Source organism: Elaeis guineensis, chromosome 10 (assembly GCF_000442705.2).
Source record: "Elaeis guineensis isolate ETL-2024a chromosome 10, EG11, whole genome shotgun sequence".
NCBI lineage: Eukaryota > Viridiplantae > Streptophyta > Magnoliopsida > Arecales > Arecaceae > Elaeis > Elaeis guineensis.
In genome coordinates, this window is record NC_026002.2 from 4,120,200 (window position 1) to 4,144,401 (window position 24,202).

General features: G+C 35.1%; 1 protein-coding gene and 1 long non-coding RNA gene across 7 annotated transcripts; one reads left to right on the top strand and one right to left on the bottom strand.

Moving 5' to 3' along the window:
* Window positions 1-246: 246 nt before the first annotated feature.
* LOC105053143 (DNA-directed RNA polymerases II, IV and V subunit 11) lies at window positions 247-7,450 on the bottom strand. Of its 5 annotated transcripts, none has more exons than XM_010934195.3 (6): window positions 7,301-7,447; window positions 6,825-6,919; window positions 6,603-6,692; window positions 6,418-6,496; window positions 6,234-6,329; window positions 247-497 (listed from the first exon to the last, which is right to left on the bottom strand). In XM_010934195.3, the coding sequence occupies exons 2-6, from the start codon at window positions 6,875-6,877 to the stop codon at window positions 459-461; spliced, it is 357 nt and encodes a 118-aa protein (XP_010932497.1). In that variant the 5' UTR covers window positions 6,878-6,919; window positions 7,301-7,447; the 3' UTR covers window positions 247-458. The 5 variants fall into 5 exon arrangements, with proteins under 5 accessions (XP_010932497.1, XP_010932499.1, XP_010932494.1 ...); XM_010934197.4 differs by having other exon boundaries at window positions 7,118-7,407; XM_010934192.4 differs by lacking the exon at window positions 247-497 and adding an exon at window positions 2,120-2,802 and having other exon boundaries at window positions 7,301-7,450.
* Window positions 7,451-8,947: 1,497 nt separating this feature from the next.
* LOC105053142 (uncharacterized) lies at window positions 8,948-21,544 on the top strand. Of its 2 annotated transcripts, none has more exons than XR_012134824.1 (3): window positions 8,948-9,188; window positions 17,278-17,404; window positions 20,538-21,544. It is a non-coding gene; the product is annotated as an uncharacterized lncRNA (long non-coding RNA). The 2 variants fall into 2 exon arrangements; XR_012134823.1 differs by having other exon boundaries at window positions 17,287-17,404; window positions 20,538-21,433.
* Window positions 21,545-24,202: the final 2,658 nt, after the last annotated feature.

The following is a 24,202-nucleotide window of genomic DNA, read 5'->3' on the forward strand; positions in this document are numbered from 1 at the left end:
TGGAACCCAACGATGTTTTGATCCAAGGTTAGTCCAATTGTCAGATCCGGCCCAGTACAGATTTAAACGCAATCAAGTTCATATGTGATCCTAATCTCGTCATTTTTAGCCCAATTTAGATTATAACCCAATGCAGAAATTCGAGACATGCAGATTTGATTCAATCTGTTTATGGAAGCTCATTTCTGGTTGTAACTTGTAACCCCAGTCCAAAATTATCCCATCTTTCAGTTCAGGGAGTCGCAGTTAGAAGCTTGTAATCCTGATGCATAAAGGCCAGAAAGGCTATTGGTTTAAGGTTCAGACACAATCACACAAAAGTGACTCTGTAGAGGTTTTTAACTTCTGGTCCAAGGAAATTGAACAAAAAGCACCTGCTCAGTGCTTACAATATAACCAGCTAATTCACTACATAACAGGCCACATGACCACAAAAATACCAGTGACCGCAGCCCAGGCTAGTAGTAAGGCTTTCCTTCAAGTCTGTTCTTTTCATCCTGCAAACCAAAAGTAAGTGAGGCAAGATTCATTTCTGACCTGAAGAGTACAGCTTGGCAAATGGAACATAAATTTTAGAAGGTTCTACGAGAAAAAATTGCCTTCAATACATAAGGCAACAAAGACCAATCTGGGCAATAGGACAAGGGCCAAGGAAAGTATTTATATGATGACTTATTTCTAAAACATCTGTCTAAATTGACTTGTAAAATACCAAACATAAATAAGTCCATCCTAAATGGCATCAAAACTTGTTATTGTTGATGAGACATCTCAAAAAATGCACATGTGCAGAGAGAGTATAACAAAACTGGGAAGAGACAATAAATATTGATGTGGAGAACATCAAGGTAACACGATTCATTATTTTTCTTTTGCACATTCAAATTTATTTTGGTTAAAACAAAGTCACCAGCTAGCTCTGTTCAGGTTTTGATGACAAGTTCAAACATTTTGGAGCAATACCCAGAACCTTGGACCTCCAAAAGGGCAAGCTCCTAGAGGTGAGAAGTCAGTCAACTGTACTAACAGTTCTTGGCAAGTTCTGCTAAAATTAACTTGGCCACTTTATGACTACTCTTGCTACCTGATAATGTGCCTAAAGAATCACTTTGGGAAACTTATTATGTGCCAAGTGCACACTGTCACTTTGATGCTTCCAAAAATTTAGTCATAGACCAAAAACTTAAGAAAGTGGTTTGACAGTCTGATTTATTTGCACAAACAGGTCCCAAAACCAACTTCGAATGTGGAAATAAAGCTTGAAAACTTTAAGTAGCCCAAATCTTATATGCACCACAATAGGATGCCGAAGATTGACAACCCTGGGTTCAATTTTCTAATTACTACAAATGCTGAAACCGTAGGCTTCGCTTGAATGTTTAACTATCCAAGGGGCCCATCTTTATTGAACAACTTATTAAGTGTGCTATAATGTTTTCAAAATGAATCATATTAAGTTTAGAGTGATGTCTCTCTTTTGCCGTTATGCTTTCGGAATATTCTCTTTTCTGATTTCTTGGGTTGTACTCATACTAGAGTTATATGAAACGACCGTCTTATCAAAAAAAAAAAAAAACTATATTGGTAGAAGCACTTATTTTTATTACTTTTATAAGACATTGTTTCTTAGTTATTCAAGTTTCTATAAATATTGATCCTTATTACTTTTATCATCATATTTTTCTTAATTTTATATTGTTCACTGTATCTAGGCACTTGCTAAGCTATGTAGCCCATCATTGAATTATGATATGTTACAGAGTGGACAGTGATCGGCAATAGGCTACTAGCAAGGTTAAGGTGTACATAGTGAAGCTACTAATAGACAAGAAAGAGTTGGATCCTTCTCTGTATGTTAAGGCTTGTACATATACAAGTGACTATATTAGTGGAGTAGGGAGATGGTTTTGTAGCGTACATATATAATAATTCTCTAAAATGAACTGTTTTGTATATTATAAGAATGGAACGTGTAGTAAACTTCATTTTTCACTTCAAGGCTTTGGGCTATAAAAAATTGATTTGGGTGAAATTTTAGCTTGCTCCATTCATTCAATGGCCACTTATGTTATAATTGCACAAGTTGAAGTTTGATTTGAGAACACTATGCTTCCACAAATGATTAATTAAAGTGATTTCATGCCATTCATCAATCATAATTGCAGTCACCCTTGGGACTTGGCAGAGCCAGGCCCCGAATCTTGACAGGTCATCATTACACATGTCAACTTTCATATGTTTGTTTCAAAGGAAGTACACCAAAGTGCTAAACTAAGTTCTACTTCTCCCACAAAACAAATTTTTGACTTCTGGCCAAAGGGGAGGGGTGTTGGAGGTTGAGGTCAACTTTTAGGAAATGACATGGCACATTAATGTAATCCTCTGCTCACCGACCTGTCCCTATTGAAAACTTTGACTTCAACAGACATGAATTCCATTGAAATGAACAAGCCCCTTCATGATACCCCAACATCATCCCATCCACAGCAGTGGACGTTCGCTGGATTATCAAGTCTGAGACTGGAGTTTCTTCGGACGCAATTATGACAAATTTCAGTTCAAACACTTTATGAATATTCATGCATCCAAACATACCCATAATTGAGTTCAAGCATTTGAACACATTCATGTAGAAGAACAAAGAATGAGAGAGCTAGAATTGGCTTTTTTATACTATTGGATATCTTTGAAGTAGAAATAGAGTGGAAATGAATTTGAACTTCTGTTATTCATCATCAACAAGCAACCAATCATCTGGGCCTGCATCAAGTGCCACGCATTGTAGCATAAAAGGGAAGAATGCTACAAAATAGGGTAGAACACATAGCTTGAGCATCAAGAAGGAGAATCAGAAAATTGATTTAGCTTATTGCAAGGAATATCAACCAGTAGAATAATTTTCTGGGTGATTCTTGGAGTTAAAAATAAAAGAGTGTGAATATAAATCTGCATTCAGTTTTTATAAATTTGTGTTGAATACCAAAAAGAGCTTATGTGGTCAGCATGAAAAATTGCATACCAAAATGTTTATTAAGAATGTTAGATGATGTGCTTACATGTTACTAGAGTACAAACTACAAACCACTAATAAGTGGGCAAGTTCTTAATATGCAGTAGTCATTTGCTGTGAGTCATCATTAAGCTCTAATCAATTTATAATTGTTACAGATGTGTTAAGTGCTGAACTGCTGATACTCAAGAAGATGATCTATAGCTTAACAAGACCAGGTAAGACATAAGCTTTATTTTGAAAATTATAATACAAAGATCTTAGATTTGGTGCTTCAACATTTGCTGAACCAAAATATAGCACACAGAATGAACTATAATGTGACTATAATCATGTAGTCTGGTACATGCCTAAAGGTTACTTGAATAAATAATAGCTAATGGAGTAGGATCTGCAGTACTCTAAATTTTATTACAGCAATTGATTCTTAGCCTAAGATCTTGTAGGGAACAGTCAATTTGAAGCCCTCAACTAAAGTAGAGGGGAGAGATTACAGTTGCACTATTCAGATCAGACACAGCAGTATTTTGGTTGTGGCAACAAAGAGAAAGTGAAAGCAAAGAAAAAAGAAAAAAGAAAAATAAAAGATGAAACACATAAGACGAAAAGAGAAGTAGAAGAAGAAAAAGAAGAAAATAAGAGGAGCGAGAAAAGAATAGAGAAGTGAAATATAAGATGAAATAAGAGGAAGAAAGGAAGGCAAATAGCCTTTTTTCCAATAAAATTTTGTGTACATGTCCGAGGCCGCTAAACAGTTGACCAAAAGGTCTCCTTGATAGACTGAACTAACCCCCTTTTCCCACTGAAACTGCCAACCAAACACCAATTTAAAAGCCTTATATACTTCCCAAAATATCCATTATCCCAAGTTTGATATGCAGAGTATAGTAGAATGGCAAAGTGGATATATAGTTTTATATGATTGTTTAATACAAATAAGAAGACATCAGAACATTGGATGATGAGCATGACGACAAACACTGCAGATGCAAATATATTCTGGTGAATGCCTGATAAAACTAGGAACTAAAGGTAGAGACTCAAATATAAAAGAAAGGTTACAACTAGCACAATAGAGGATGAAATGTGACAGAACTGCATGAGATGGACTGGATATTTGCAGTTTAAACCAAAAGGAAGCATTTATAATGAGGTTTTGAACAAAAGCATAAAAGGAAAATGAAGCAGAACACCATAAGAACTTGGTGTGGAAGACCTTTAACACAATCCCTAATCAAAATAGGCCTTGGATATGAATTAGCAGCATAGTGCGATCTATATGACCAATTAATAATTAAAAGATTGAATTTGTTGCATAGATTTATGTTTTTTAGAAAAAAGGACACATATACTGAAAATGCAAAAAAAAAAAAAATCCTGTAAATGGTAAACAGGAGGTGTTTTTCAAGAAGTGGGGGCTTTGAAGTTAGAGGGCCAATATAATCTCTAGAGATCTATAAGTTGTTTTTAAAGAGAGGAGGAGTTAGAAAACATATATTATTGAACCAAGTCAATAACAGGCATCATGTTCAATAGCGAAAAAATATTTGCATATCATGTTAAGTTCTCCCTATTTAGCCAATTGGACTTGGGCCCACTGGTTGGTATCCCTATACTTAGCACTTGCACTAAAGAGAAGTTCCAGGTTCAAAACCAGCGTGTATCATTCCCACTGCATTTCTTGCACAAAATAAAAGTACTGGAAAAAAAAGTAGATCTCCCTTTGTCTATATATGAAACCATTCACAAGAATATCTTCTAAAAGATCCATGGTAAGATTTTCAGTTATCATTCAAACAAAGGATATATTTCAAGCTTATAAGGTTTTGTATGTCATTCTCATACAAAACTCAATCCTACTTAAGTATCTTGAGCACCTACGATTCCCAAGTTTCATTTCAAAACAATATTTTTTTCAGCAGTTCAAACCACCAAATGCTTCCATCTCTACACAAAAGGAAGTTAAGGGAAGTTCAAGAGAGCCAAATTAAAATTGACACTCAAATCTACCATGTAAACAACTCTTTTGAATACTTTTCATTAATGTGACGAAGGTCCAATCAAATGCTAAAGCAAGACTTTCCTAAATGATTTTTTTTTTTTTTTGTTGGGGGAGGGGGGGGGGTTCCCTTAATTAATGGACCACTTAAGCAGTTCAATCAGCAAAAGAATAAAAGAATATTTCCTCAGACAAAACCATGCTTGGTGAGTTGCATACAAGAAGAGAGTCATCATTTCTCTCCAAATTATTATCAGAAGATGTTTTGTTCCATATCATCCTCCAAGCATGTCACCCTGATAAAATGTAACACAGAGTTTTTTTTTTTCCATCCACTTTCTTTCTAGTTTCAACCAACAAAAATTCCCTAACAAGTTTCCACTAGGCTTAAATAGCAAACAATATAACAGTCATATTACAAGTGATGATCAATCATACCTCCTAAAATGGAAGACTTGCAAATTTTTTTTTCCATTCTTCTCAATTATGTCATATGAAATACTACACCTTATCAATGTAGTGGAAATCATCATGATGACCCAAGCCTTGTCTCATCAAACATAGACTTCGCTGCATAGCATGACTTAAAGTTGAAAAGGCTCAATAGACCAAACAAATTTTACAACTGCTTGTTAACCTAGCATCAACTATCCAAAGTTGGCACCTTTTTTTTGCCAAGGCAAATCTAGGCCAGAGAATATCTCACCACGAGATCAAATAACTGGTTGGTAAATAGGGAAATCTACCTTATCAATTGCAGGTAAGCTCATAAAACCAAAGAGCAATCCTCCAAAATTCTCCTCAACTAAAAAGAGTCCACATGAAGGGAGAAGAGGATGACTTTTGATGTGGGAAGATGTGTTCATCCCAAAGGCACAAATAAGCCGAAGACCTAATGAGTAGCAGTGCCAGAATTACAGTATGGGACAAGAAAGTAAAAGAAAATCATTAGCAAAACCCTATGGCAACTTTAGCAATTTTCTTTTAAAAAATAATTCCATCTATACTTTAAGTTAGATAGGTACACACCACTGTTATACTAATGCTATGAAATGAAATAGGATCACTACAGCAAATAGTAGCTTTCTTCAGTTCCAAATTCTAAAGCAATCTTTAATAGAAAAGTAGAACAGCAATATTCATAAAATAGATATAATACCCTAAATCTTGAGCAAGAAATAAATCTAAACCCATTCAAAAAGAAAGTTGAAGAAGATATCATACCTCAAACGCTTTCTTCAGATGAAGCAGCTCCTTGTCAAGATCCTCAATGGCCTGAGAGTATGCCTGGGTTGGTGATGACTGGCTTGTGGTGTGTATCTAATGCAAGCCCAACTAAAAATCAGAACACACTAAATTATCAAAAACCCTAAACCCTAGACTCATGCCATGCAGAAGATTCACCCACCCTGACAACGATCTTGTATTGCAGTGGATGCGGAAGCTTGTAACCAGCGAAAAGCACATTTGGATCCCTATGCAACTGCCTGGGATACATAGCATGCCCCAATTGAAAAAGAATGACAGCGTAAAGTATTTACAATCTTTAAAGGGTAAAAGAAACACGGAGGGGGATTACAAAGCGAAATATACATTCTAAGGATGTTGCCAATGGTGTGGTCTTCCCTCTCAATGGTGAAGGAAGCGGCATTGACAATCTTGGTGTCTCTCTCATAGGATACCCTGTTTTCATTTGGGGGAAAAGCTTATTGCATAAAATGTATACGAAAAAAACAAGTAATAGAAGGAAGATATATGAAATGATGGGTGGAAATAGAGAGAAAGAGAGGTGGGGGAAGAGGGAAGGATTACTACTTCTTCGTGCCTTCGGGGACAACAAAGCGTTCGTAACGATCCGGGGCATTCATGGTTCCTCCTCTTCTTTTTCCACAGCTTCCTTCGGCTCACGACTTAAACCAAATAAAATTTAAAAAAAATCAAAAAACATCCAGATAAAAATAAACAGAAATCATTAAATCTACAATTTACACAACTAAACTACTCTCAATTGCAGCATTAACATCATATAATCATCGACCATCTCGAGAGAAATCACTAATTAAATTAACAGTCATTTAGATTTAATATCTCCAAGACTCCAGCAGTACCACAAATTAAATGGGGAGAAGACGAAAGAAGGGAGAGGGAGACGGCCCGCCGTACGCCTTGGCAGGCCTGGCCACTGCGGCGGGCAGCGCAGCAGCCACAGGGCACAGAGGACCGAGGCGAGCCCGTGAGATGGGGAGCGAGAGAGATAAAGAGAGGGGAAGGCGAGAAAGAGTAACTCGTGCCTCCTGGAGAGAGGAACGCCGCCGCCGCCCGCTCTGCCAGCGCCGTGCTCGCCGGCCGCCGGAGGAAGGAAAGGAAAAAGCCGGAAGAGATTAGAGAAGAGAAGAAAGGGCGTGCGGAGGAAGAGAAAGGGGGTCGAATGGGGATGTTATTTCTATTTTTTTGACCAAAGTACCCCTCATCCTTAACTATTTCGGTTCAAAATTGGGGGCAAAGAAGTCTTTGAGGAAACTAGGGCAGCCGACCGGTTCTTCCCCAAATCGGCGGTTTCTACCTGGTCCTATTGGGAAGTCGGTCAGCCAGAGGTCTGGTTCACCGATTTAAATTAAAAATATTTAACAACGAAATATAATAAGCAGCTCGGCATGGACTGCGGCCCATGGGCCAGCACTTGAACTCTTGGACCCATGTGAGTAAAATGCCTACTTATCTTTCAAGGAGGCAAATCAGCATGCTTGTGCCTCAGCAGCTCTTGATATTTCTTCTGGATTCACCTAGGCTACTATATTAACTGAAAGAATAAGAGCTCTGGTATAGGCTAATAAGGCTGGAGTTTCAGTTTTTTTCACGAATTTTTCTATTTTTGTTTGTGTTTTTATTCTGGCCTTTGACCCCTTTTGTATCGGGAAAAAAAAAAAATTAAAGGATTAACTAGCAGCTTGGCATGGGCCATAGATATAATCACCCTTCAACGAGGCCAATCTCTCGACATGTGCTTTGCGAATGTTTGGTTTTGACCAAATCTCGTATATAACTTACTAGTGTCAACTGCAGGGAGGTTCCAATGATGCTCTGGCCCAGATCCAGGGCCTGGCCCGGATACAATCGGGCCCGCCTGCAAGCGAACCGCCTTGGCTACTGCACGGACATTTCTACGACGCTCTGGCCTGGATCCAGAGCTTGGTCCAGACGCAATCGGGCCTGCCTGCAAGCGAACCCTGTGTTTCTAGCTTCAAAAGTACCGTGGTTAGGGCTGGAACCGAATTAGATACCAGCATATCCATATATATATATATATATATTATTTTAATAAACATAAATATAAATATAAAATATATTATAAATTTATATTTATATTTAAACAATAAATATAAATAAATTTTATATTTATATATATATATATATATATTATATATATATATATAATATATATAATATATAATATAAAAAAAAAAAAAAAAAAAAAAAAAAAAAAAAAAAAAAAAAAAAAAAAAAAAAAAAAAAAAAAATATATAATATAATATATAATTATAAATATAATTTAAATAATCAATTTTTATGACTATAAAATTAAAAATATTATTAAATAAATGATAATTTAAATTAATAAGTTATTTACATAATTATATTTTTTTAAATTAATAAATATTATATAAAATTATATACCTAACCAAATATTGGGATACGAATCAGATGATTATCTATTTATATTTATATTTATTTTATTTAATAAATATAAATATAGATATAGATTAAATCTTTATCCACATTCGAATTACTCGGATACGACAATGGGTTGATAACATCCGTACTTTCACCCCCCATCCGCGACCGCCTCCGCCTCCCTCGCCACCGCCTCCCTCTCTCCCCCCCCCCCCCCCCCCGCCACCGCCTCCTCTCTCCCCGCAACCTGTGCCCGTCGCCGCCTCCATCCCACGCTCTCTCTCCCGCTCCCTTTTCCCCTGCCGCCTCTCTGCTCTCCGACCACTCCACACTGGCGCCTCCTATCCCCTCTATTTCTCTCTTTACTCATTCTCCGCCTCCTCCTACTGTCTCCCTCTTCTCCTTCTCTCAACCGAGCCTCGTCAGTCGCCGCCTCGACGTCGCTGGTGGGTGCTTTGGACGAGAATAAGACGGAGGAAAAGCTAAGTTATTGAAGCCATCATCAAGGTAAGACCGAATCTTTTTTTTACATTAGATTTTTGACGTTAGAGGGCTAAATCTTAAATGGTTTAGGGTAAGATTTATTTTCTGAAATTTTAGAAATAGTGGGCAGCCGCCGATTAGGGAAGAATAAGGCTTTTGTTTGTTTTGGAGGTGATCTCATGGTAACAGGTGCTGCCCTATTCTAATCCAAAAATTATAACATGAAATTGGGTGAGTATTTTAATCTGAAATTTTAACTGGAAATTGTTAACTCATCGATCAATTAATCTGCAAAATTTGGGAATTTTTGGAAATAGATGGAAAGGTTGCGTTAACTCTCAATCATCTTGTTTTAAGTTGATTTTGAAGTGTTCGCGAATTTCCAAGATGTTTGATTAGCGCGAGAAAGTAAGTGTGTGTGTATATATATATATATATATAGAGAGAAGAAGAGAGAGAGAGAGAGAGAGAGAGAGAGAGAGAGAGTTGGAAATATACTTTGTATTAATTATTGTAAAATACCTTGACAAGCATGAATCTATTGCATGTCTGTTTTATGTACTTTTAAAAATTGGATTAAGCATGAATCTATTGTATTGTTAGCCTTTGAATATCCATGGTATCCATGCATTTTTCATATTCACGAGATTTTACTAAAATTATTCCAATTAATTTAAGTTTTGGAAACTTCTGCATGAACCTAGAAATTTGTATATTGATGTATTGAAATATATTGATTTGAAAATCATGTTTGCATATCAATTGTTGAAATATACTGATCTATCATTGTGGATTTGTACATACTGAGCCAGATTTGTGTACTGCAAAAGTAAATGTGACAATATTGATCACATAATTGGATTTGTATATGTTGATTGGGTTCTCAGTTTGGCTAGGTTTTGGACCCTACCAAAAATGGGCTCTCTATCATTGTGACACATCACAAGTTCACCCACTTGAACTTCAACTAAACCAATTTTTAGCCAGATTCAAATTTTTGGGGATTTAATTATTCAAGGGATTGGTCATCTTTGTCCCAATAAAGTAAGAGAAAAGAAATTGGCAACTACCTAATAACCCTTTGAGGGTAATGTATTTCTATACATATTTCTATGCATGCACATATGATAAGTGGTATATTTTTATATTTATTATAGATATTTTTAGTAATTTATGGTGTTAACATCTTCTTAAAAACTAATTTCATGAATTTATTAAATTTTTTTGAAAAATAAGTAATTTTAAAAAAAATATGAAATTAGATATATTTATAAAAAATAAGATGTTAATTTAATTGAGCAATTTAAGTACCAAAATGAAGAAAATTTTTGAAAAATATAATGCATATTTTTTTTAATTTTTCAGATAAAAATCGGAGTAAAAACGGAAGCAAAATATCCTAAAAAATCTTAAAAATAGCCTCTGATGCATGGTGGACCAGTCGGTCGGTCCACAGAGCAGGGCACGGTCCACCAGAAACAATACGCGGTCCACAAGCACAGTCTACGGGCGGTGGAAGCCTCTTTTGCACGATCCAACGGCTGACATCCATCCCGACCCAGATCCGACGGTCCACGTTTGCTACCGGTTTATAAGAGAAGATATATGGCGCGATCTGACGGCTCAGAACCAATCTGAATTCAGATCGGATAGTCAGAATCGAATCCGACCTGATAAGGAGTAAAAGGCTGATTTTTGGACTTATCTGAGTGGTCCAATCCAGATCCGACGGTCAGCAATATTCTTAGGAGATCAATACTTTTCTAAAGATTTTAGGATTCTTTTTTCTACCAAAAAATTATGAAAAATTCATCTATAAATAGGAGATCCGGGAATAAGCTTGAGGAAGAGAAAAAATCAGAGAAAAAGCAAGGAAAAAATAGAAAAAAAAATCAAAGAGCTTTAGGGATCAATTATTGGGAGATTATGGAGCTAGAGAGCTTGATGCGTGGCTAAATTCTTCAATCCAAGAATACGATGAAGCCTGTAAACGGTTTTTATTTTCTTCTTTTTGTATTTAATTTTTATGCAATAAAATTATACTTTTATTTCATATCTTTTTATTTTCTTTTGAGGTATTGATCCAGCCTACACAGCCTATACCCTCTATTGACGTGCCGTGATCCCTGGATACGGTACGTGCTTTGGAGAGATAGATCGTAGTATGTTAGATTGAATCTTATATCTTGTAATTAAGTTTAGATAGTTTATACTCCAAAAAGATGAGCTGTGATCTACTGATACAGTCCGTATCCCTTAGAGATAAGCTATGCTAATATCTTAATCATAAGAAATAATATTGTAATATAAAAAAAAAAATCTAATTTGCATGGTGGATTCAGAATTTCTGGATTATTTCTCTGACTTATTTTCTTTCATTGATTACACTTTTAATTGAATTCTTGCTATTTTATTTCTTTTAATCCTTCTACAATCAATTCTCTTTCTTCTTAAAAAAAAAAGAGGTAATCGTCCTAGATCTCCGTGGAAACGATCTATACTCACCCTATCTATATAGTTTGAGTTGATTTTTATTCTTGATCGCCTACGATAGCGATCAAATTTTGACGCCGTTGTCGGAGATCTAGACATGATTATTTAAATTTTTTTTTTAATTTTTTTTTAATTACTTTTTAACTGACCTAGTTTCTTAGTCAAACTTATTTTCTTTCAAAAAAAAAAATTCTACATTGACACCTCATAATCTACTTAGAGAATTAGATACTTAATCACAAAATCTAAAAAGTGAAACAAATCAATTTACTTTTGACTAACTACCAAATCTGATCATCTTTTTTTCTTGCATTGCATAATTCCATAAAATATGTTAAGAGCACAAACCCTAAAAAGATAAAGTGGGGATTTCATTACCCTTCCTTGGCCCACAAGCCACCATCCTGCATATTGCATTGATCTAAACTTAACTTAAAATCAATTAGACGTTGACCTTAAGGACTTTCGAGCTCAATAGGATAAGGGATACTAAGAGTAAGATCGGATTAGGATTAGTCATTTGACTGATGTCTAGGAAAGTGGTTCAAGACTACGTCCTGAAGGAAGGTGTTATTTAATTGGTTTCGTTCGCTTACCTGACCAATTCAGTTGGTATCTAAGAAAAGCAACGGAGGGACCCCCACCAACCTTACACTTACTTGCAGTTGAGTGGCTAGTTTTTTATCTGGAGTGCTCAAAGGTGACCTTGGTAGTTAGGAGCTGTCTAGATCTATGATTATCCTTAGCTAGGATTGATTGTATAATGTGATTACTAACCTACAAACTTTAATCCTAATAAAAACATTCTTCTCTATCGTCTCTAGATTTAGGACTTCTTAGGAATCTCATCTCTAGAACTCTTCTTCTTCTCTTTTTTTCTCATATATTAAAATTAAAAATTAAAAAATTAAAAAATTAAAAAATTAAAAAAAATTCTACTGGGACAAAACGATGATTGCCAGACACAATCTAAAGCCTACAAGCCTATAAGGTTACTGAGGAAGAAATGGATTCCAATAGACAACCTAGAACCCTGCTGGACCTATGTTATTCGATTAGTTCTGTTCAACCGTCTAGAATTAGATCATCAACTAACAATTTTACAATTGGTTCTTAAATTATTAACATGCATCCTGCATTCACTGAAATTGAAAATGCATACCTTTATTCAAGAGAGTTTGAAGACACTAGAGTTGCAACTTTGACCAATAGAATTGAAGCCTTAGAATTCAAAAGAATATCCAATTTAATCAAGTGCTAGCACCCATGTGCATTGGATGTGATGTACTAGATCATGTTGTGGAGGAGTGTCCTTATTTGATGAACCCAATCCAAACTGAGCTCATACAGGAGAGTGCATTCAATGAAAGCTACATAAATGAACCTTATGCACCAATCTATAATCCAGAGTCGGAAAATCATCCCAATTTTACATGGTCACAAGATGAAACATAAGGAGCCCATAATTTTTATCAACCCTATCTAAGGCTCAACCAAACACTGAATGATCAATCAGGTTTAGATCCTGAGGAAGGAGTCAACACATTAGAAAAGAGTCTAAATATCTTAGTGCAATCAACCTCAAACATTAAAAATACCCTCAATAATTTCATGCAAACTACTGACCAATTATTTAAACAATTGGGCCAATCAACTATAGCAGTTAGTAAATTAGAAGAGGGTAAATTATCAAGCTAACTAGAGGATGATCCTAGAGCTCAGAATGGTCTAGAACTTAAAGACCAGTTCAATCAGTTGAGAACATTTAGGTCTGAAGAACTGGAGGAGATATCCGAAGTTGATAATAATGAGGTATCCACACCTAGTGACTATTACACTCAGCTAAATCGAAAATTAATTGTTGAACCCCTCATGATACTGATTGAACCTCTGCTTAAAAAGAAAGAGGCAACAATAGGAGATCCAGAAATACTTCCTCAGCACATCGAGTATATAGATCTAGATCTCTTAAAACTCCGACTAGTACTTAAGTTATACCTAGATCTAATTATAAAGGAAGAATTGTTAGTTATCAGAAGAATGAGTCATATAATGGTCCCAAGTAGAAAATATCTTGAGAAAGAGCCTGAATCACGTAGAGAATTACAGACTTATGTTAAGATTCGGGCAGAAATAGGATAGACATTCTTTTAGCGTCTGACTGAAGATGTTAAACTTAGTATTTTTTGGAGGCAACCCAAATTTTTTTTATTTTGTTTTAACTAATCTTAATTTTTTTTAGGAATAAAGGACCACTCTGTATGGAAGAGCTGTCAATAATTTGGTCTGGCTGAAGACTTAAAACTTAGTGCTTTGTGGAAGGCAACCCAGTTTTCAGTTTTTGCTTTTATTTTCTTTTGCATTATGTTAGGTTAATCAAGACTTGCTTTGTACGGATTTGAAAGTAATATTGGCTAAGATAGGGGAAGCATCAATTTTGAAAAAAGCTTCTGGATCAGGTGATATCTCTCCTTTTCTTTCTCTTTTTATGCACCCTTTATTTTACTCCATTGAAGACAATGTCGATTAAGTTGGGGGGAAGAATAAAAAAAAAAAATTTAAGTCCTCAAGTAAGTTAGTATTTAGCATTAAGCACCTGATTATATTTAAGAATTGAGTTAAATCAAATATTTTTTAAAAAAATTGATGTACAAATTAGAGAGTTTGTGAGATATTGAGGGATCAAGTATTAAGAAAACTCAATAAGGAGTTAAATTTAGAACTTAAATAGTTTTCTTTGAGCATTTCTAAATTTTTTACCAGCATCAAAGAAGAGTTTACTTCTTATGGACTTGTGTAGGGTAACTATACGTTTCTTCATATTTAAAAGAAAAAAAAATTTTCAAGTACTTCATGCTGAGTAATCGGGCCTCTTTGCCTAAGCAAGCATTGAGTTTCGCGTCAAAAGGTATGAAGGGCAAAGAAACTTTGTTGTAAAGCTAGTTTTAACTCGTAGCCTGTTTAATTCGAGTAAATAGGTCCGAGGGATATTCTATACCTAGTGTCCTAAAGCCATCTGGTTTGGGAGTCATTGGCTGAAAACTTGCTATATGGTTAAACAGAAAGCTTAAGGGGTTAAGACACTTAATAGCGATACAACGTTAAAAAAAAAAAAAAAATAACAATAAATGAAAGACGGAAGTAACAATATACTTGTCCATATGAGGTTAATGATTTGGAGATAAAGGTAGGAATAATTTAGAAAAAATTCAAAAAAAAATTTAGTGTTCTTAGTTTAATTCTTATATTGATTAGTATTAATACTCCAATGACATACCTCACTCACGCTCTACTGTATATCAGTGGTCTTTTTAAAATTATTTGGTAAAATTTGAGACTTTAAGTTAAACTGTACTTAAATCTAAATTCTTTCTTTACTCGAGGACGAGCAAAGTTTAAATTGGAGGTGTGATAAGTGGTATATTTTTATATTTATTATAGGTATTTTTGATAATTTATGGTGTTAACATCTTCTTAAAAACCTAATTTCATGAATTTATTAAATTTTTTGAAAAATAAGTAATTTTAAAAAAAATATGAAATTAGATATATTTATGAAAAATAATATGTTAATTTAATTGAGCAATTTAAGCACCAAAATGAAAAAAAAATTTGAGAAATTTAATGCATATTTTTTTCAATTTTTCAGATGAAAATCGGAGCAAAAATAGAGCCAAAATATCTAAAAAATCTTAAAAATAGCCTCCGGTGCATGGTAGACCAGTCGGTCGGTCCACAGAGCCAGGAGCGGTCCACCAGAAATAATACGCAGTCCACAGGCACGGTCTATGGGCGGTGGAAGTCTCTTTTGTGCGATCCAACGGCTAACATCCATCCGACCCAGATCCGACGGTCCACATTTGCTGTCGGTTTATAAAAGAAGATATATGACGCGATCTACAGTCCAGAACCAATCCGAATCCAGATCGGACGGTCAGAATCGAATCCGACCCTGATAAGGAGTAAAAGGCTGATTTTTGGGCTGATTTGAGCGGTCCAATCCAGATCCGACGGTCAGGAATATTCCTAAGAGATCAATACGTTTTCTAAGGGTTTTATGACTCCTTTTCCTACCAAAAAATTATGAAAAATTTATCTATAAATAGGGGATCGGGAATAACCTTGAGAAGAGAAAAAATTAGAGAAAAAGCAAGAAAAAAATAAAAAAAAATTCAAAGAGCTTTAGGGATCAATTATTGAGAGATTATGGAGCTAGAGAGCTTGATGCATGGCTAAATCCCTTCAATCCAGGAATACGATGAAGCCTGTAAACGATTTTTATTTTCTTCCTTTGTATTTAATTTTTATGCAATAAAATTATGCTTTTATTTCATATCTTTTTATTTTCTTTTGAGATATTGATCCAGCCTACACGGCCTATATCCTCTATTGACGTGCCGTGATCTCTGGATACGGTACGTGCTTTGGAGAGATAGATCGTAGTATGTTAGATTGAATCTTATATCTTGTAATTAAATTTAGATAGTTTATACTCCAACAGGACGAGCTTTAATCTACTGATACAGTCCTTACCCCTTAGAGATAAGCTATGCTAATATCTTAATCACAAGAAATAATATTGCAACATAAAAAAAGAAGAAAATAAATCTAATTTGCATGGTGGATTCAGAATTTCTGGATTATTTCTCTGACTTATTTTTTTCATTGATTACACTTTTAATTGAATTCTTGCTATTTTATTTCTTTTAATCCTTCTACAATCAATTCTCTTTCTTCTTAAAAAAAAAGAGGTAATCGCCCTAGATCTCCGTGAAACAATCCCTACTTACTCTATCTATATAGTTTGAGTTGGTTTTTATTCTTGACCGCCTACGACAGCGATCAACATATCTATGTACTTAACGTATATAATACATTATGTATGTACATCCATGCATGTGCTCCTGCGCATATTCACTCATTGTGTGTATTCATGTGTTCATTGATCTCTCTCTCTCTCTCTCTCTCTCTCTCTTATTCTGACACTAAGCTTTTCGTAGTCATTAAATCTCAATCCAATGTCTGATTGTTCATTTATTAGTAAATATTTCTCCCAATATATTGACATTGATATTAAACAAATAAATTAATAATGAATGTTAGTTTTTATTGATGAATACATATGTGGGTTCATGTCCATGCTTCTGTGTGTGTAGAGGGTTTAATCTAGCTGAACCTTCTCAAGTTCAGTGGGAAACTATTTCAAGCTCAATTCTCAGGCTCAAGCTCAGCTTTATTACTAACTGAGTGGGCTTTATTGTGCTACACATTGAGTAAACTCTTATTATGGTAGACATTAGATGAGCTGCTTTCGGACCATTTGCTTAACAAACAACATAAATTCCCAGTACATTCTGTCATCCAACCAGCTGTCAATCTATGTTTGACAATGGTCAAGTAGCATGACTATCTCTATTTATCAGAGGGAACTACAATTGCTGTCATCTCATGGTAAGATGACCACGAATTCTTCTAGGAAGGTTGAATCCCACATTATGTTTACTCTAAATAGCAACCTTAATCGAACATTTCTTGAAAACTAGTAGTCATTTTGCAGACACATAATGTACTAGTTCCTTCTTTGTCACAAACTAAGATAGTCCACTTTCTGTGTTATGAGTGGAAACAGTGTCGAGTACAACAAAGAGGAACAGGGGGCCATAGCCCCAAAGGGATTCAGAAAGTCTCTCGCATCATCATGTGTGCAACAAAAATGACCCCCACACCCCCTGAGCCAACTCCCTTGTGTATGGTTTCTCTTCTTCCTTCTTTCCTATTGGTTGAGTAGGTCACTTGTAAATAAATCATGGCTTGCATTTGCTTCCAGTTTTATTAAGCAAGCTCTCACTAATGATCTTTCTAGCAGAAAGACAACTAATTCGTTTATGACTTTATAATGGTATCTTGTTGTTTTCCCTATTTTGTTCTTTAGTTTTAATCCATTCAGATATTATTTGTTCTTCCACTTTGCAGAGTAAGGGCTTTCTGATTATGTAAATGCTTATGCCCTCTTGTAGAAAAAAAACATTTGCATTATCATGTCTTTATTGTTATACCCGTAAGTTTGTAATATATTTCTGTACATGCATGATTTGAGTTGCATCTTGTGACATATTCACTGCCCATTAGGTCACTTAAACATACTAGAATTTCTGTTGCTTTCTAAATTTTCATTGAGTAAATGATATATTGCATGCCATGGCCTTACAAATTTTGGACTTGATTATTATTATACGTTTATTATTTTTATTTTTTTACAATATTCTGTTCAAAGGAGGGCGTAGTAATGATAGCCAAAATCTTGCTCCCTCAAGTTTTTGGAAGAATACTAATTCAAAAATTCAGAGGTGTTCTTGCTGAAAAGTCAACAATGAACTTTTACATGAATGGTGAAATTATAAAAGCACAGAAATATTTCATTTTTATTCTATTGGAAGGAGTTTTAATGGAGCAGAATGCCCTAAGAGGCTATGTCACATCTCCAGCAGCATTGGTTCCTTGTTCTGCTGAATTAGATTTTCTTGATTTAAGCTCTTCAGGTAATCTTACTTGCCAGTAATTTAGTTTTAGAAAACAACTTTGTTGCTTTTTATATATCAAATTTTCTTGAATATCATCATTAACCAGATATAGGAAACTTTGTTCTCTTGAATTAGTTTTTTCATATTTAATTACATTGTTTATATTCTGCAAAACAAAAGCTAATTTTGAATATGCTAATATTGAACACATGATGCAGATTTCCACACCATAAATTGTAAGACAGCAGCAAGGAGTCGTCAAATAATAGATGTGGTTGATGCCTGCAGCTAATAGTAAAAAAAATGTAACTGTTACATACAGCTAAACTATCCATCTCCACACAGCTATCGACTTACCGAAAGAAGTTGATCTTTTAAGAATTAGATTATACACCTTATATGACAATTCATCGACAAGAACAAAGCTTTTTAAGAAAAATCAACAAGATTGAAGCAGAAGGACAATGGAACAATCTGAATCAGAAGATTTCAGAATTGGAAGTAGTATTATTCTAATTTACGTGTAAATTTTGATAAATTTCTTGACACTGACGTATTAATCTTCCATTCCTGCAACAAACAAAGTCTTAAATAAGAAATAATTCATCTGCAATTAACTGCCTAAACTACTGTTTTGCTGACCTCCCAGACATTATGATGGATCATTATCATTTGAGAATTTTAAGTCTTTCTGTTTTCCAAGTTCTATTTTTCAACTTCTTCAATAACAACTACTTCTGCCTCTTGATATTGTTTGCATTTGATATCCTTAAACAAACAATTCTTTGGAAGCAAATAACAGGTTTGGAAAATTAAATCTCTCTGAAGAACATGAGCTAGCATTCTCTTGTCACTAGCCTGATACTTCAAGAATCCAGCTATTCTAGATTTGCCCACATTAGTAATTAGCAAAGTTAGGGGCATTCTTTGATTCTTCAGCTAAAAGTACTTTGATTGCCTTAATTTTAGGACAAGCAAATTGCTAACATGAATTTACAGTATCTTGTTTGCAATATCTCCCCACTTTTCAAACTGAAGGAAATCACTCATATCATTATTATTTTGATTTTCCTTGAAATTTTGCATGGCATATCTCCGCCAAAGTTGCATGACAGACATGGAGGCTAAAATTTTATGCCATGTCCAAAAAATATGTTTGGCTGTTAAATACCCAACATCTCATGTAAAAAAAATTGATTCAAAATATATGACACAAGCATAAAACTAAGGAAATTTTTGATGTACTAAATAATATATATGTTTCATGTACATGAAATTGTAGTATATTTTCTTTAAAGTAAATCTTGATTGCGTGAAAATAAATTAGAGGATGTATAGTTTTACAACACAACTTGGTATAGTTGCTCAAGATGCTAGTGCACAAAGTGTGAAAGTAAGTTACGACTGTCCAAGCTTGTGAAATAATAAAACCTATTCACTGCAATCTCTAAGGCTGTCATGTGCATGGGCAAAAAGACACTTGGAGTAGCTGTTCATACTTCATTACGAACTATTATGACCTGACCCCATGAAATGCCTCCATTATTCTTGATTTGTTTTATTTTTCTTCTGTGTTTTTAAATTTCTATTTGACATTTCTGAATTTCTAACAATTTTCTGTTCAAACTGCCAAAAACCAGAGCAGAAATACTGAAACTGAAAACTCATTTGCTCCAACCAAAACTGAAACTGAAACCAATTTTCAAACCACACACTGATATAGCTGTCCGGTGAGACTGATAAGTACCAGCACCAAAGCACACGCATGGAAAGAGTACCCAATGTAGCTTCTATCCTGGCCATCATCATGAAGTAATCCTTGAAGTTGTACTAGCAGCTAAGTTAGTGTCAATGTCTCTTTGAAAGTATGAAACCAATTTCTCCCATTATCAGCTAGGAGTTGTTGAAGTCTCACAACTTGCTCATATCTTGAGGCTGCTGATGTCAATGTAAGTTCTTTCCATTCTAGTTGAGGAGGTTTTTACAACATTAGTGCACTTGAAGTATATTCTGATGCACACGTATGGAGGCAAAACAAAGAACGATGCAAGTATTTTGGAAATGAACATAACTTATAACAAGAAAGAAGTTGAGATGTTTTCTCCCTAATCTTGTGATTCATATTGACTAAAAGATCAATTACTCTCAGACACCAAAACAATGATTTTCAGAGGTCTTCCAATTATAGGAATCCAAAATAGTGGTTTTTCAGTTGTCAATTAACCCAGGTCTACCGAAAACAGCTCCTAATAATGGCTTGAAATTTCTGTGCTAGTTATGAAACTGTGAGTTTCTTTTATCAAGTTAGTAGCATTCTTTTATTTCCCAACTCATACCTGCCACCCATCACCGTTAGCAGGCACCAGCATGTCCGGCAAGCTTTTGTCATCAGGGATCCTGTTACACGGTTGAAGACAGCTAGGGTAATGCTCATTGATATCAGTTTATTCAAATACAACTTTTTGAAGGCATTATTTACCAGTCTCTTATTCCACTGAAGATCCAAAAAACTAAAGCAGGTAACATAAAGGTATTGGGACTTGGCAGGTCATTTCAGCAAATGATGACATCTATCAGCTACACAAGTGAAATTTCTTCCTGAAGGAATGCCACTGAGCATCTCCACAGCATTGTTTCTTAAGTGTCCATATTTTCGGAATCCATGACTGTTTGTATTTTGTGAAGTCATGGTTTTGTTTCCTCCAATTGTATCGCATGTATGTTAACTTTTTACTGAATTAGGAAACTGCAGTGGATAAGGTTTATTTGAACCATCAAGGACTTTTGATAGGTGTACTCCAACAGCTATGCTAACAGGTCTGGCAGTATTTCACAGTTATCATGAAGGATGTATCACCCTGATCTCCTTATTTCAAGCTTATAAAGAAAAGGACCGACTCTGAATGAAATACAATTTTGAACCATCAAGGACTTTTGATAGGTGTACTCCAACAGCTATGCTAACAGGTCTGGCAGTATTTCACAGTTATCATGAAGGATGTATCACCCTGATCTCCTTATTTCAAGCTTATAAAGAAAAGGACCGACTCTGAATGAAATCCGAAACAGTACTCCGAGAGGGAGATATTTTCTGTGCTGGATGAAAAGGCTTGTCATGCTGAAGATATTTAAAGTGATGAGTGAAGAATCAGGAGCTGAAGAGGACAAAGTGAACCCTTATTCTTGTCGGTACTTTGGAAGATTGTTTTCTTTATGTCCTGCAGGAATATGAACATGTTGCTTGAGGTGTGATAATCTTGGTTTATCTTGGTGGATGTTTGTGGACAGAGAGTGATACCTGATACCTAAGTTATTGAATAAATAAGTGCAGCCCCATGACTCCTTGTCATGATTATAAGTAATAAATCTTACCACCATTAACCATAGAAATTCTATGCTGATAGGTTGCACAAGGTCCTCAACATTTTTTATCCTCATTCATTTTTGGATCAGGTATTTTTGTGCACCATCTTTTGCTTGTAGATTGAAGGGTCTTGTTTTATTTCTTTTATGAAAACTTATGATGCAATTTCTAAATCAGGAGTTGATTTCGTTAGCTCAAATAAATAACTAGAGTCATGCAGTAATTTGCTAGTCTGTGATAAATACAGAATATACCATTATGCTAGTGCATAAATTGTAGCGAGCAATCTAGGGTCTCTGCCTGCAGAAAAGATCCTTTTTTTATTAAAAAAATTTTGTACCTTTAACTTGATTGCATGTAAAACTACTGAAGAATTATCAAAACGGCTAGGATATGCTTGCTCAATATGGCGTCAATAAAGAGTTCAGATCCTTTGCGGTGTATGCTTTATATTGTAGAGAATGGTGCATGCTTGGATGGGTGAGACCTTGCCCATCTCGGAGGCGGACGGCTATGATTCATCTGGGAAATGGATGGCTGTGTGGCTCAAGTGACATTTGTCTATCACAGAAATGAGCAACGTATCACCTCTGACCATCGGGAGAAATGCTGAGGATACTGTGGGTTAATAAACTATAGATAATGTATTTTAATCTCCTTTCCTACATATTTTTAGTGTTATTTTTAATGATGTCTCATTATATCACGTTAAAATGTATAGATATAATATAACTTACAAAAGTACTTAGTGACACCCAAACATTTTGAACACAATCAAATTGTTCCGCACAGGTAGTGTTCTTGTACGTACCATTATACCTTTTGAACTATTCATCAGGTGAATATAGACCACTCTCTTTTGGCTATCAACAGCTGAAAAGGATGCACTGGTACATAGGGGCTAGCATGCCGACCGCTAATTCAGGGCCATAGAGTTGAGACTTCCACACTTTATTAAATAAAGCATATATAGCCACTGTCCCAACTCACCCATACCCCAAGGCCTCGAACAAAATAATCAGAGCAGACGCCAGATCCTGTGTCACTACACCCATGAGGTCACAGGCTAGAGCTGCTCCTTTTATTTTTATTTTTTTGTTCTCTGGTTGATAAAAAATGAGAATTCCTGTGACACCAATGGGAGAAGAGAGGGACTTCCACAAGGCGGATCTCTCGCGTCATGCGTCCTTATGTCCTATGGCCGCATGACCCATACCTTGTGCTACAGTATATACTTTTATTTTCCACTAGCACGCACAGCGATAGCTAGTACGGCGAGGCTAATCATTCACCCACTTAAGTCCTTGCATGGATAGTTTTGGACAAGTTGGCAAGCTTAGGGCTCTCACAACTGGAGTTGGAAGTGTGGGCATGGCCTTGTCCGAGCTCCGAGACTGTGTCAGTGGTACGTGGGAGCTACCAAGAGCTTTGGTTTGCCTTTTTTTCTGCAAGCATATCGTGCCAAATCTTCAACGCATTTGAAAAAGAAGAGTGCATGCTTGATTTCAAAAGATGATGTTTTGGATTTCTCCTGGCTACTTAGCACGTGTGGTTACTTCTGGAAAGATTTGGAAGAGGGAGAGAGAGACTGACACAAATCTTCGATTGCCAAGCATTGTAGCAGTCCTCGTTGATGAGTGGAAGTTATTTGTTTTTAAGCTTTTGGATGTTTGTAGTCTCATTAAGTGTTCATCACAGCATTATTTTTAGGTGAATTAGATTGCATGTAGGTACTTGTCTTTTTAAGCAACATATCAAGGTGATTGAAAGCATTAACGTTTTCGTCAAAGAACATATCTGAAGTGTTATCAAAAAAAAAAAAACATATCTGAAGTATCAAACAAACTGGAAAAATGTGGAAAAGTTCACTCTAATTACATTATTTTACGTACCTCAATATTTTGGCATATGATTGAGTATTTTTTTTTTTTTTCAATCTAGATTCCGGCCTCACCATGATGGTAGTGCGTGACAAGACAAAAGCACAAAAGATGTCAGTTTTGGGGATTATAAAAAGTTGCTAATGCTAAAATAATATTTTAACTAAAGTTGTTCTTAAGATGAATATTTTACCTCCCATATAATCTAAGAAGATTTTCGTCAAAGAAAATGTCTAAAGATTTGGACAAACAGGAAAAACTAAGCGGAAGAGTTCACTCTAATTATATTATTTTATATACCTTGATATTTTGGCTTATGATTAAGTATTATTTTTTCAACCTAGATTCTGGCCTCACCATGATAGTAGTGGGTGGCGAAGACAAAAGTACCAAAGATGTCCGTTTTAGGGATTGTAAAAAGTTAAGTTAATGCTAAAATAATATTTGGACTAAAGTTGTTCTTAAAATGAATATTTGACCTTCCAATATTATCCAAGTTAAATGGCCTTAGCCCCTACCAATTCAAAAAAGATTAGGTCTCATAATATCTATTTAAAGCAAGATGAAAAAAATAAAAAAAAAAAAAGAATAAAGAATTGCATGTTGCTTGGAGATTTGCTGTTACTTTTTGCCAGCCAGCTAATATGATGATATTAGTATTTTTGTTAATAATATATTGAAGCAATTACAAAATATTAATAAAAAATTAGTCCATTTAAGTTATTTTTTCTTAAACAATAATAAAACTTGAAGTTTGGTGGGTGCGTTCCATATGAAGTT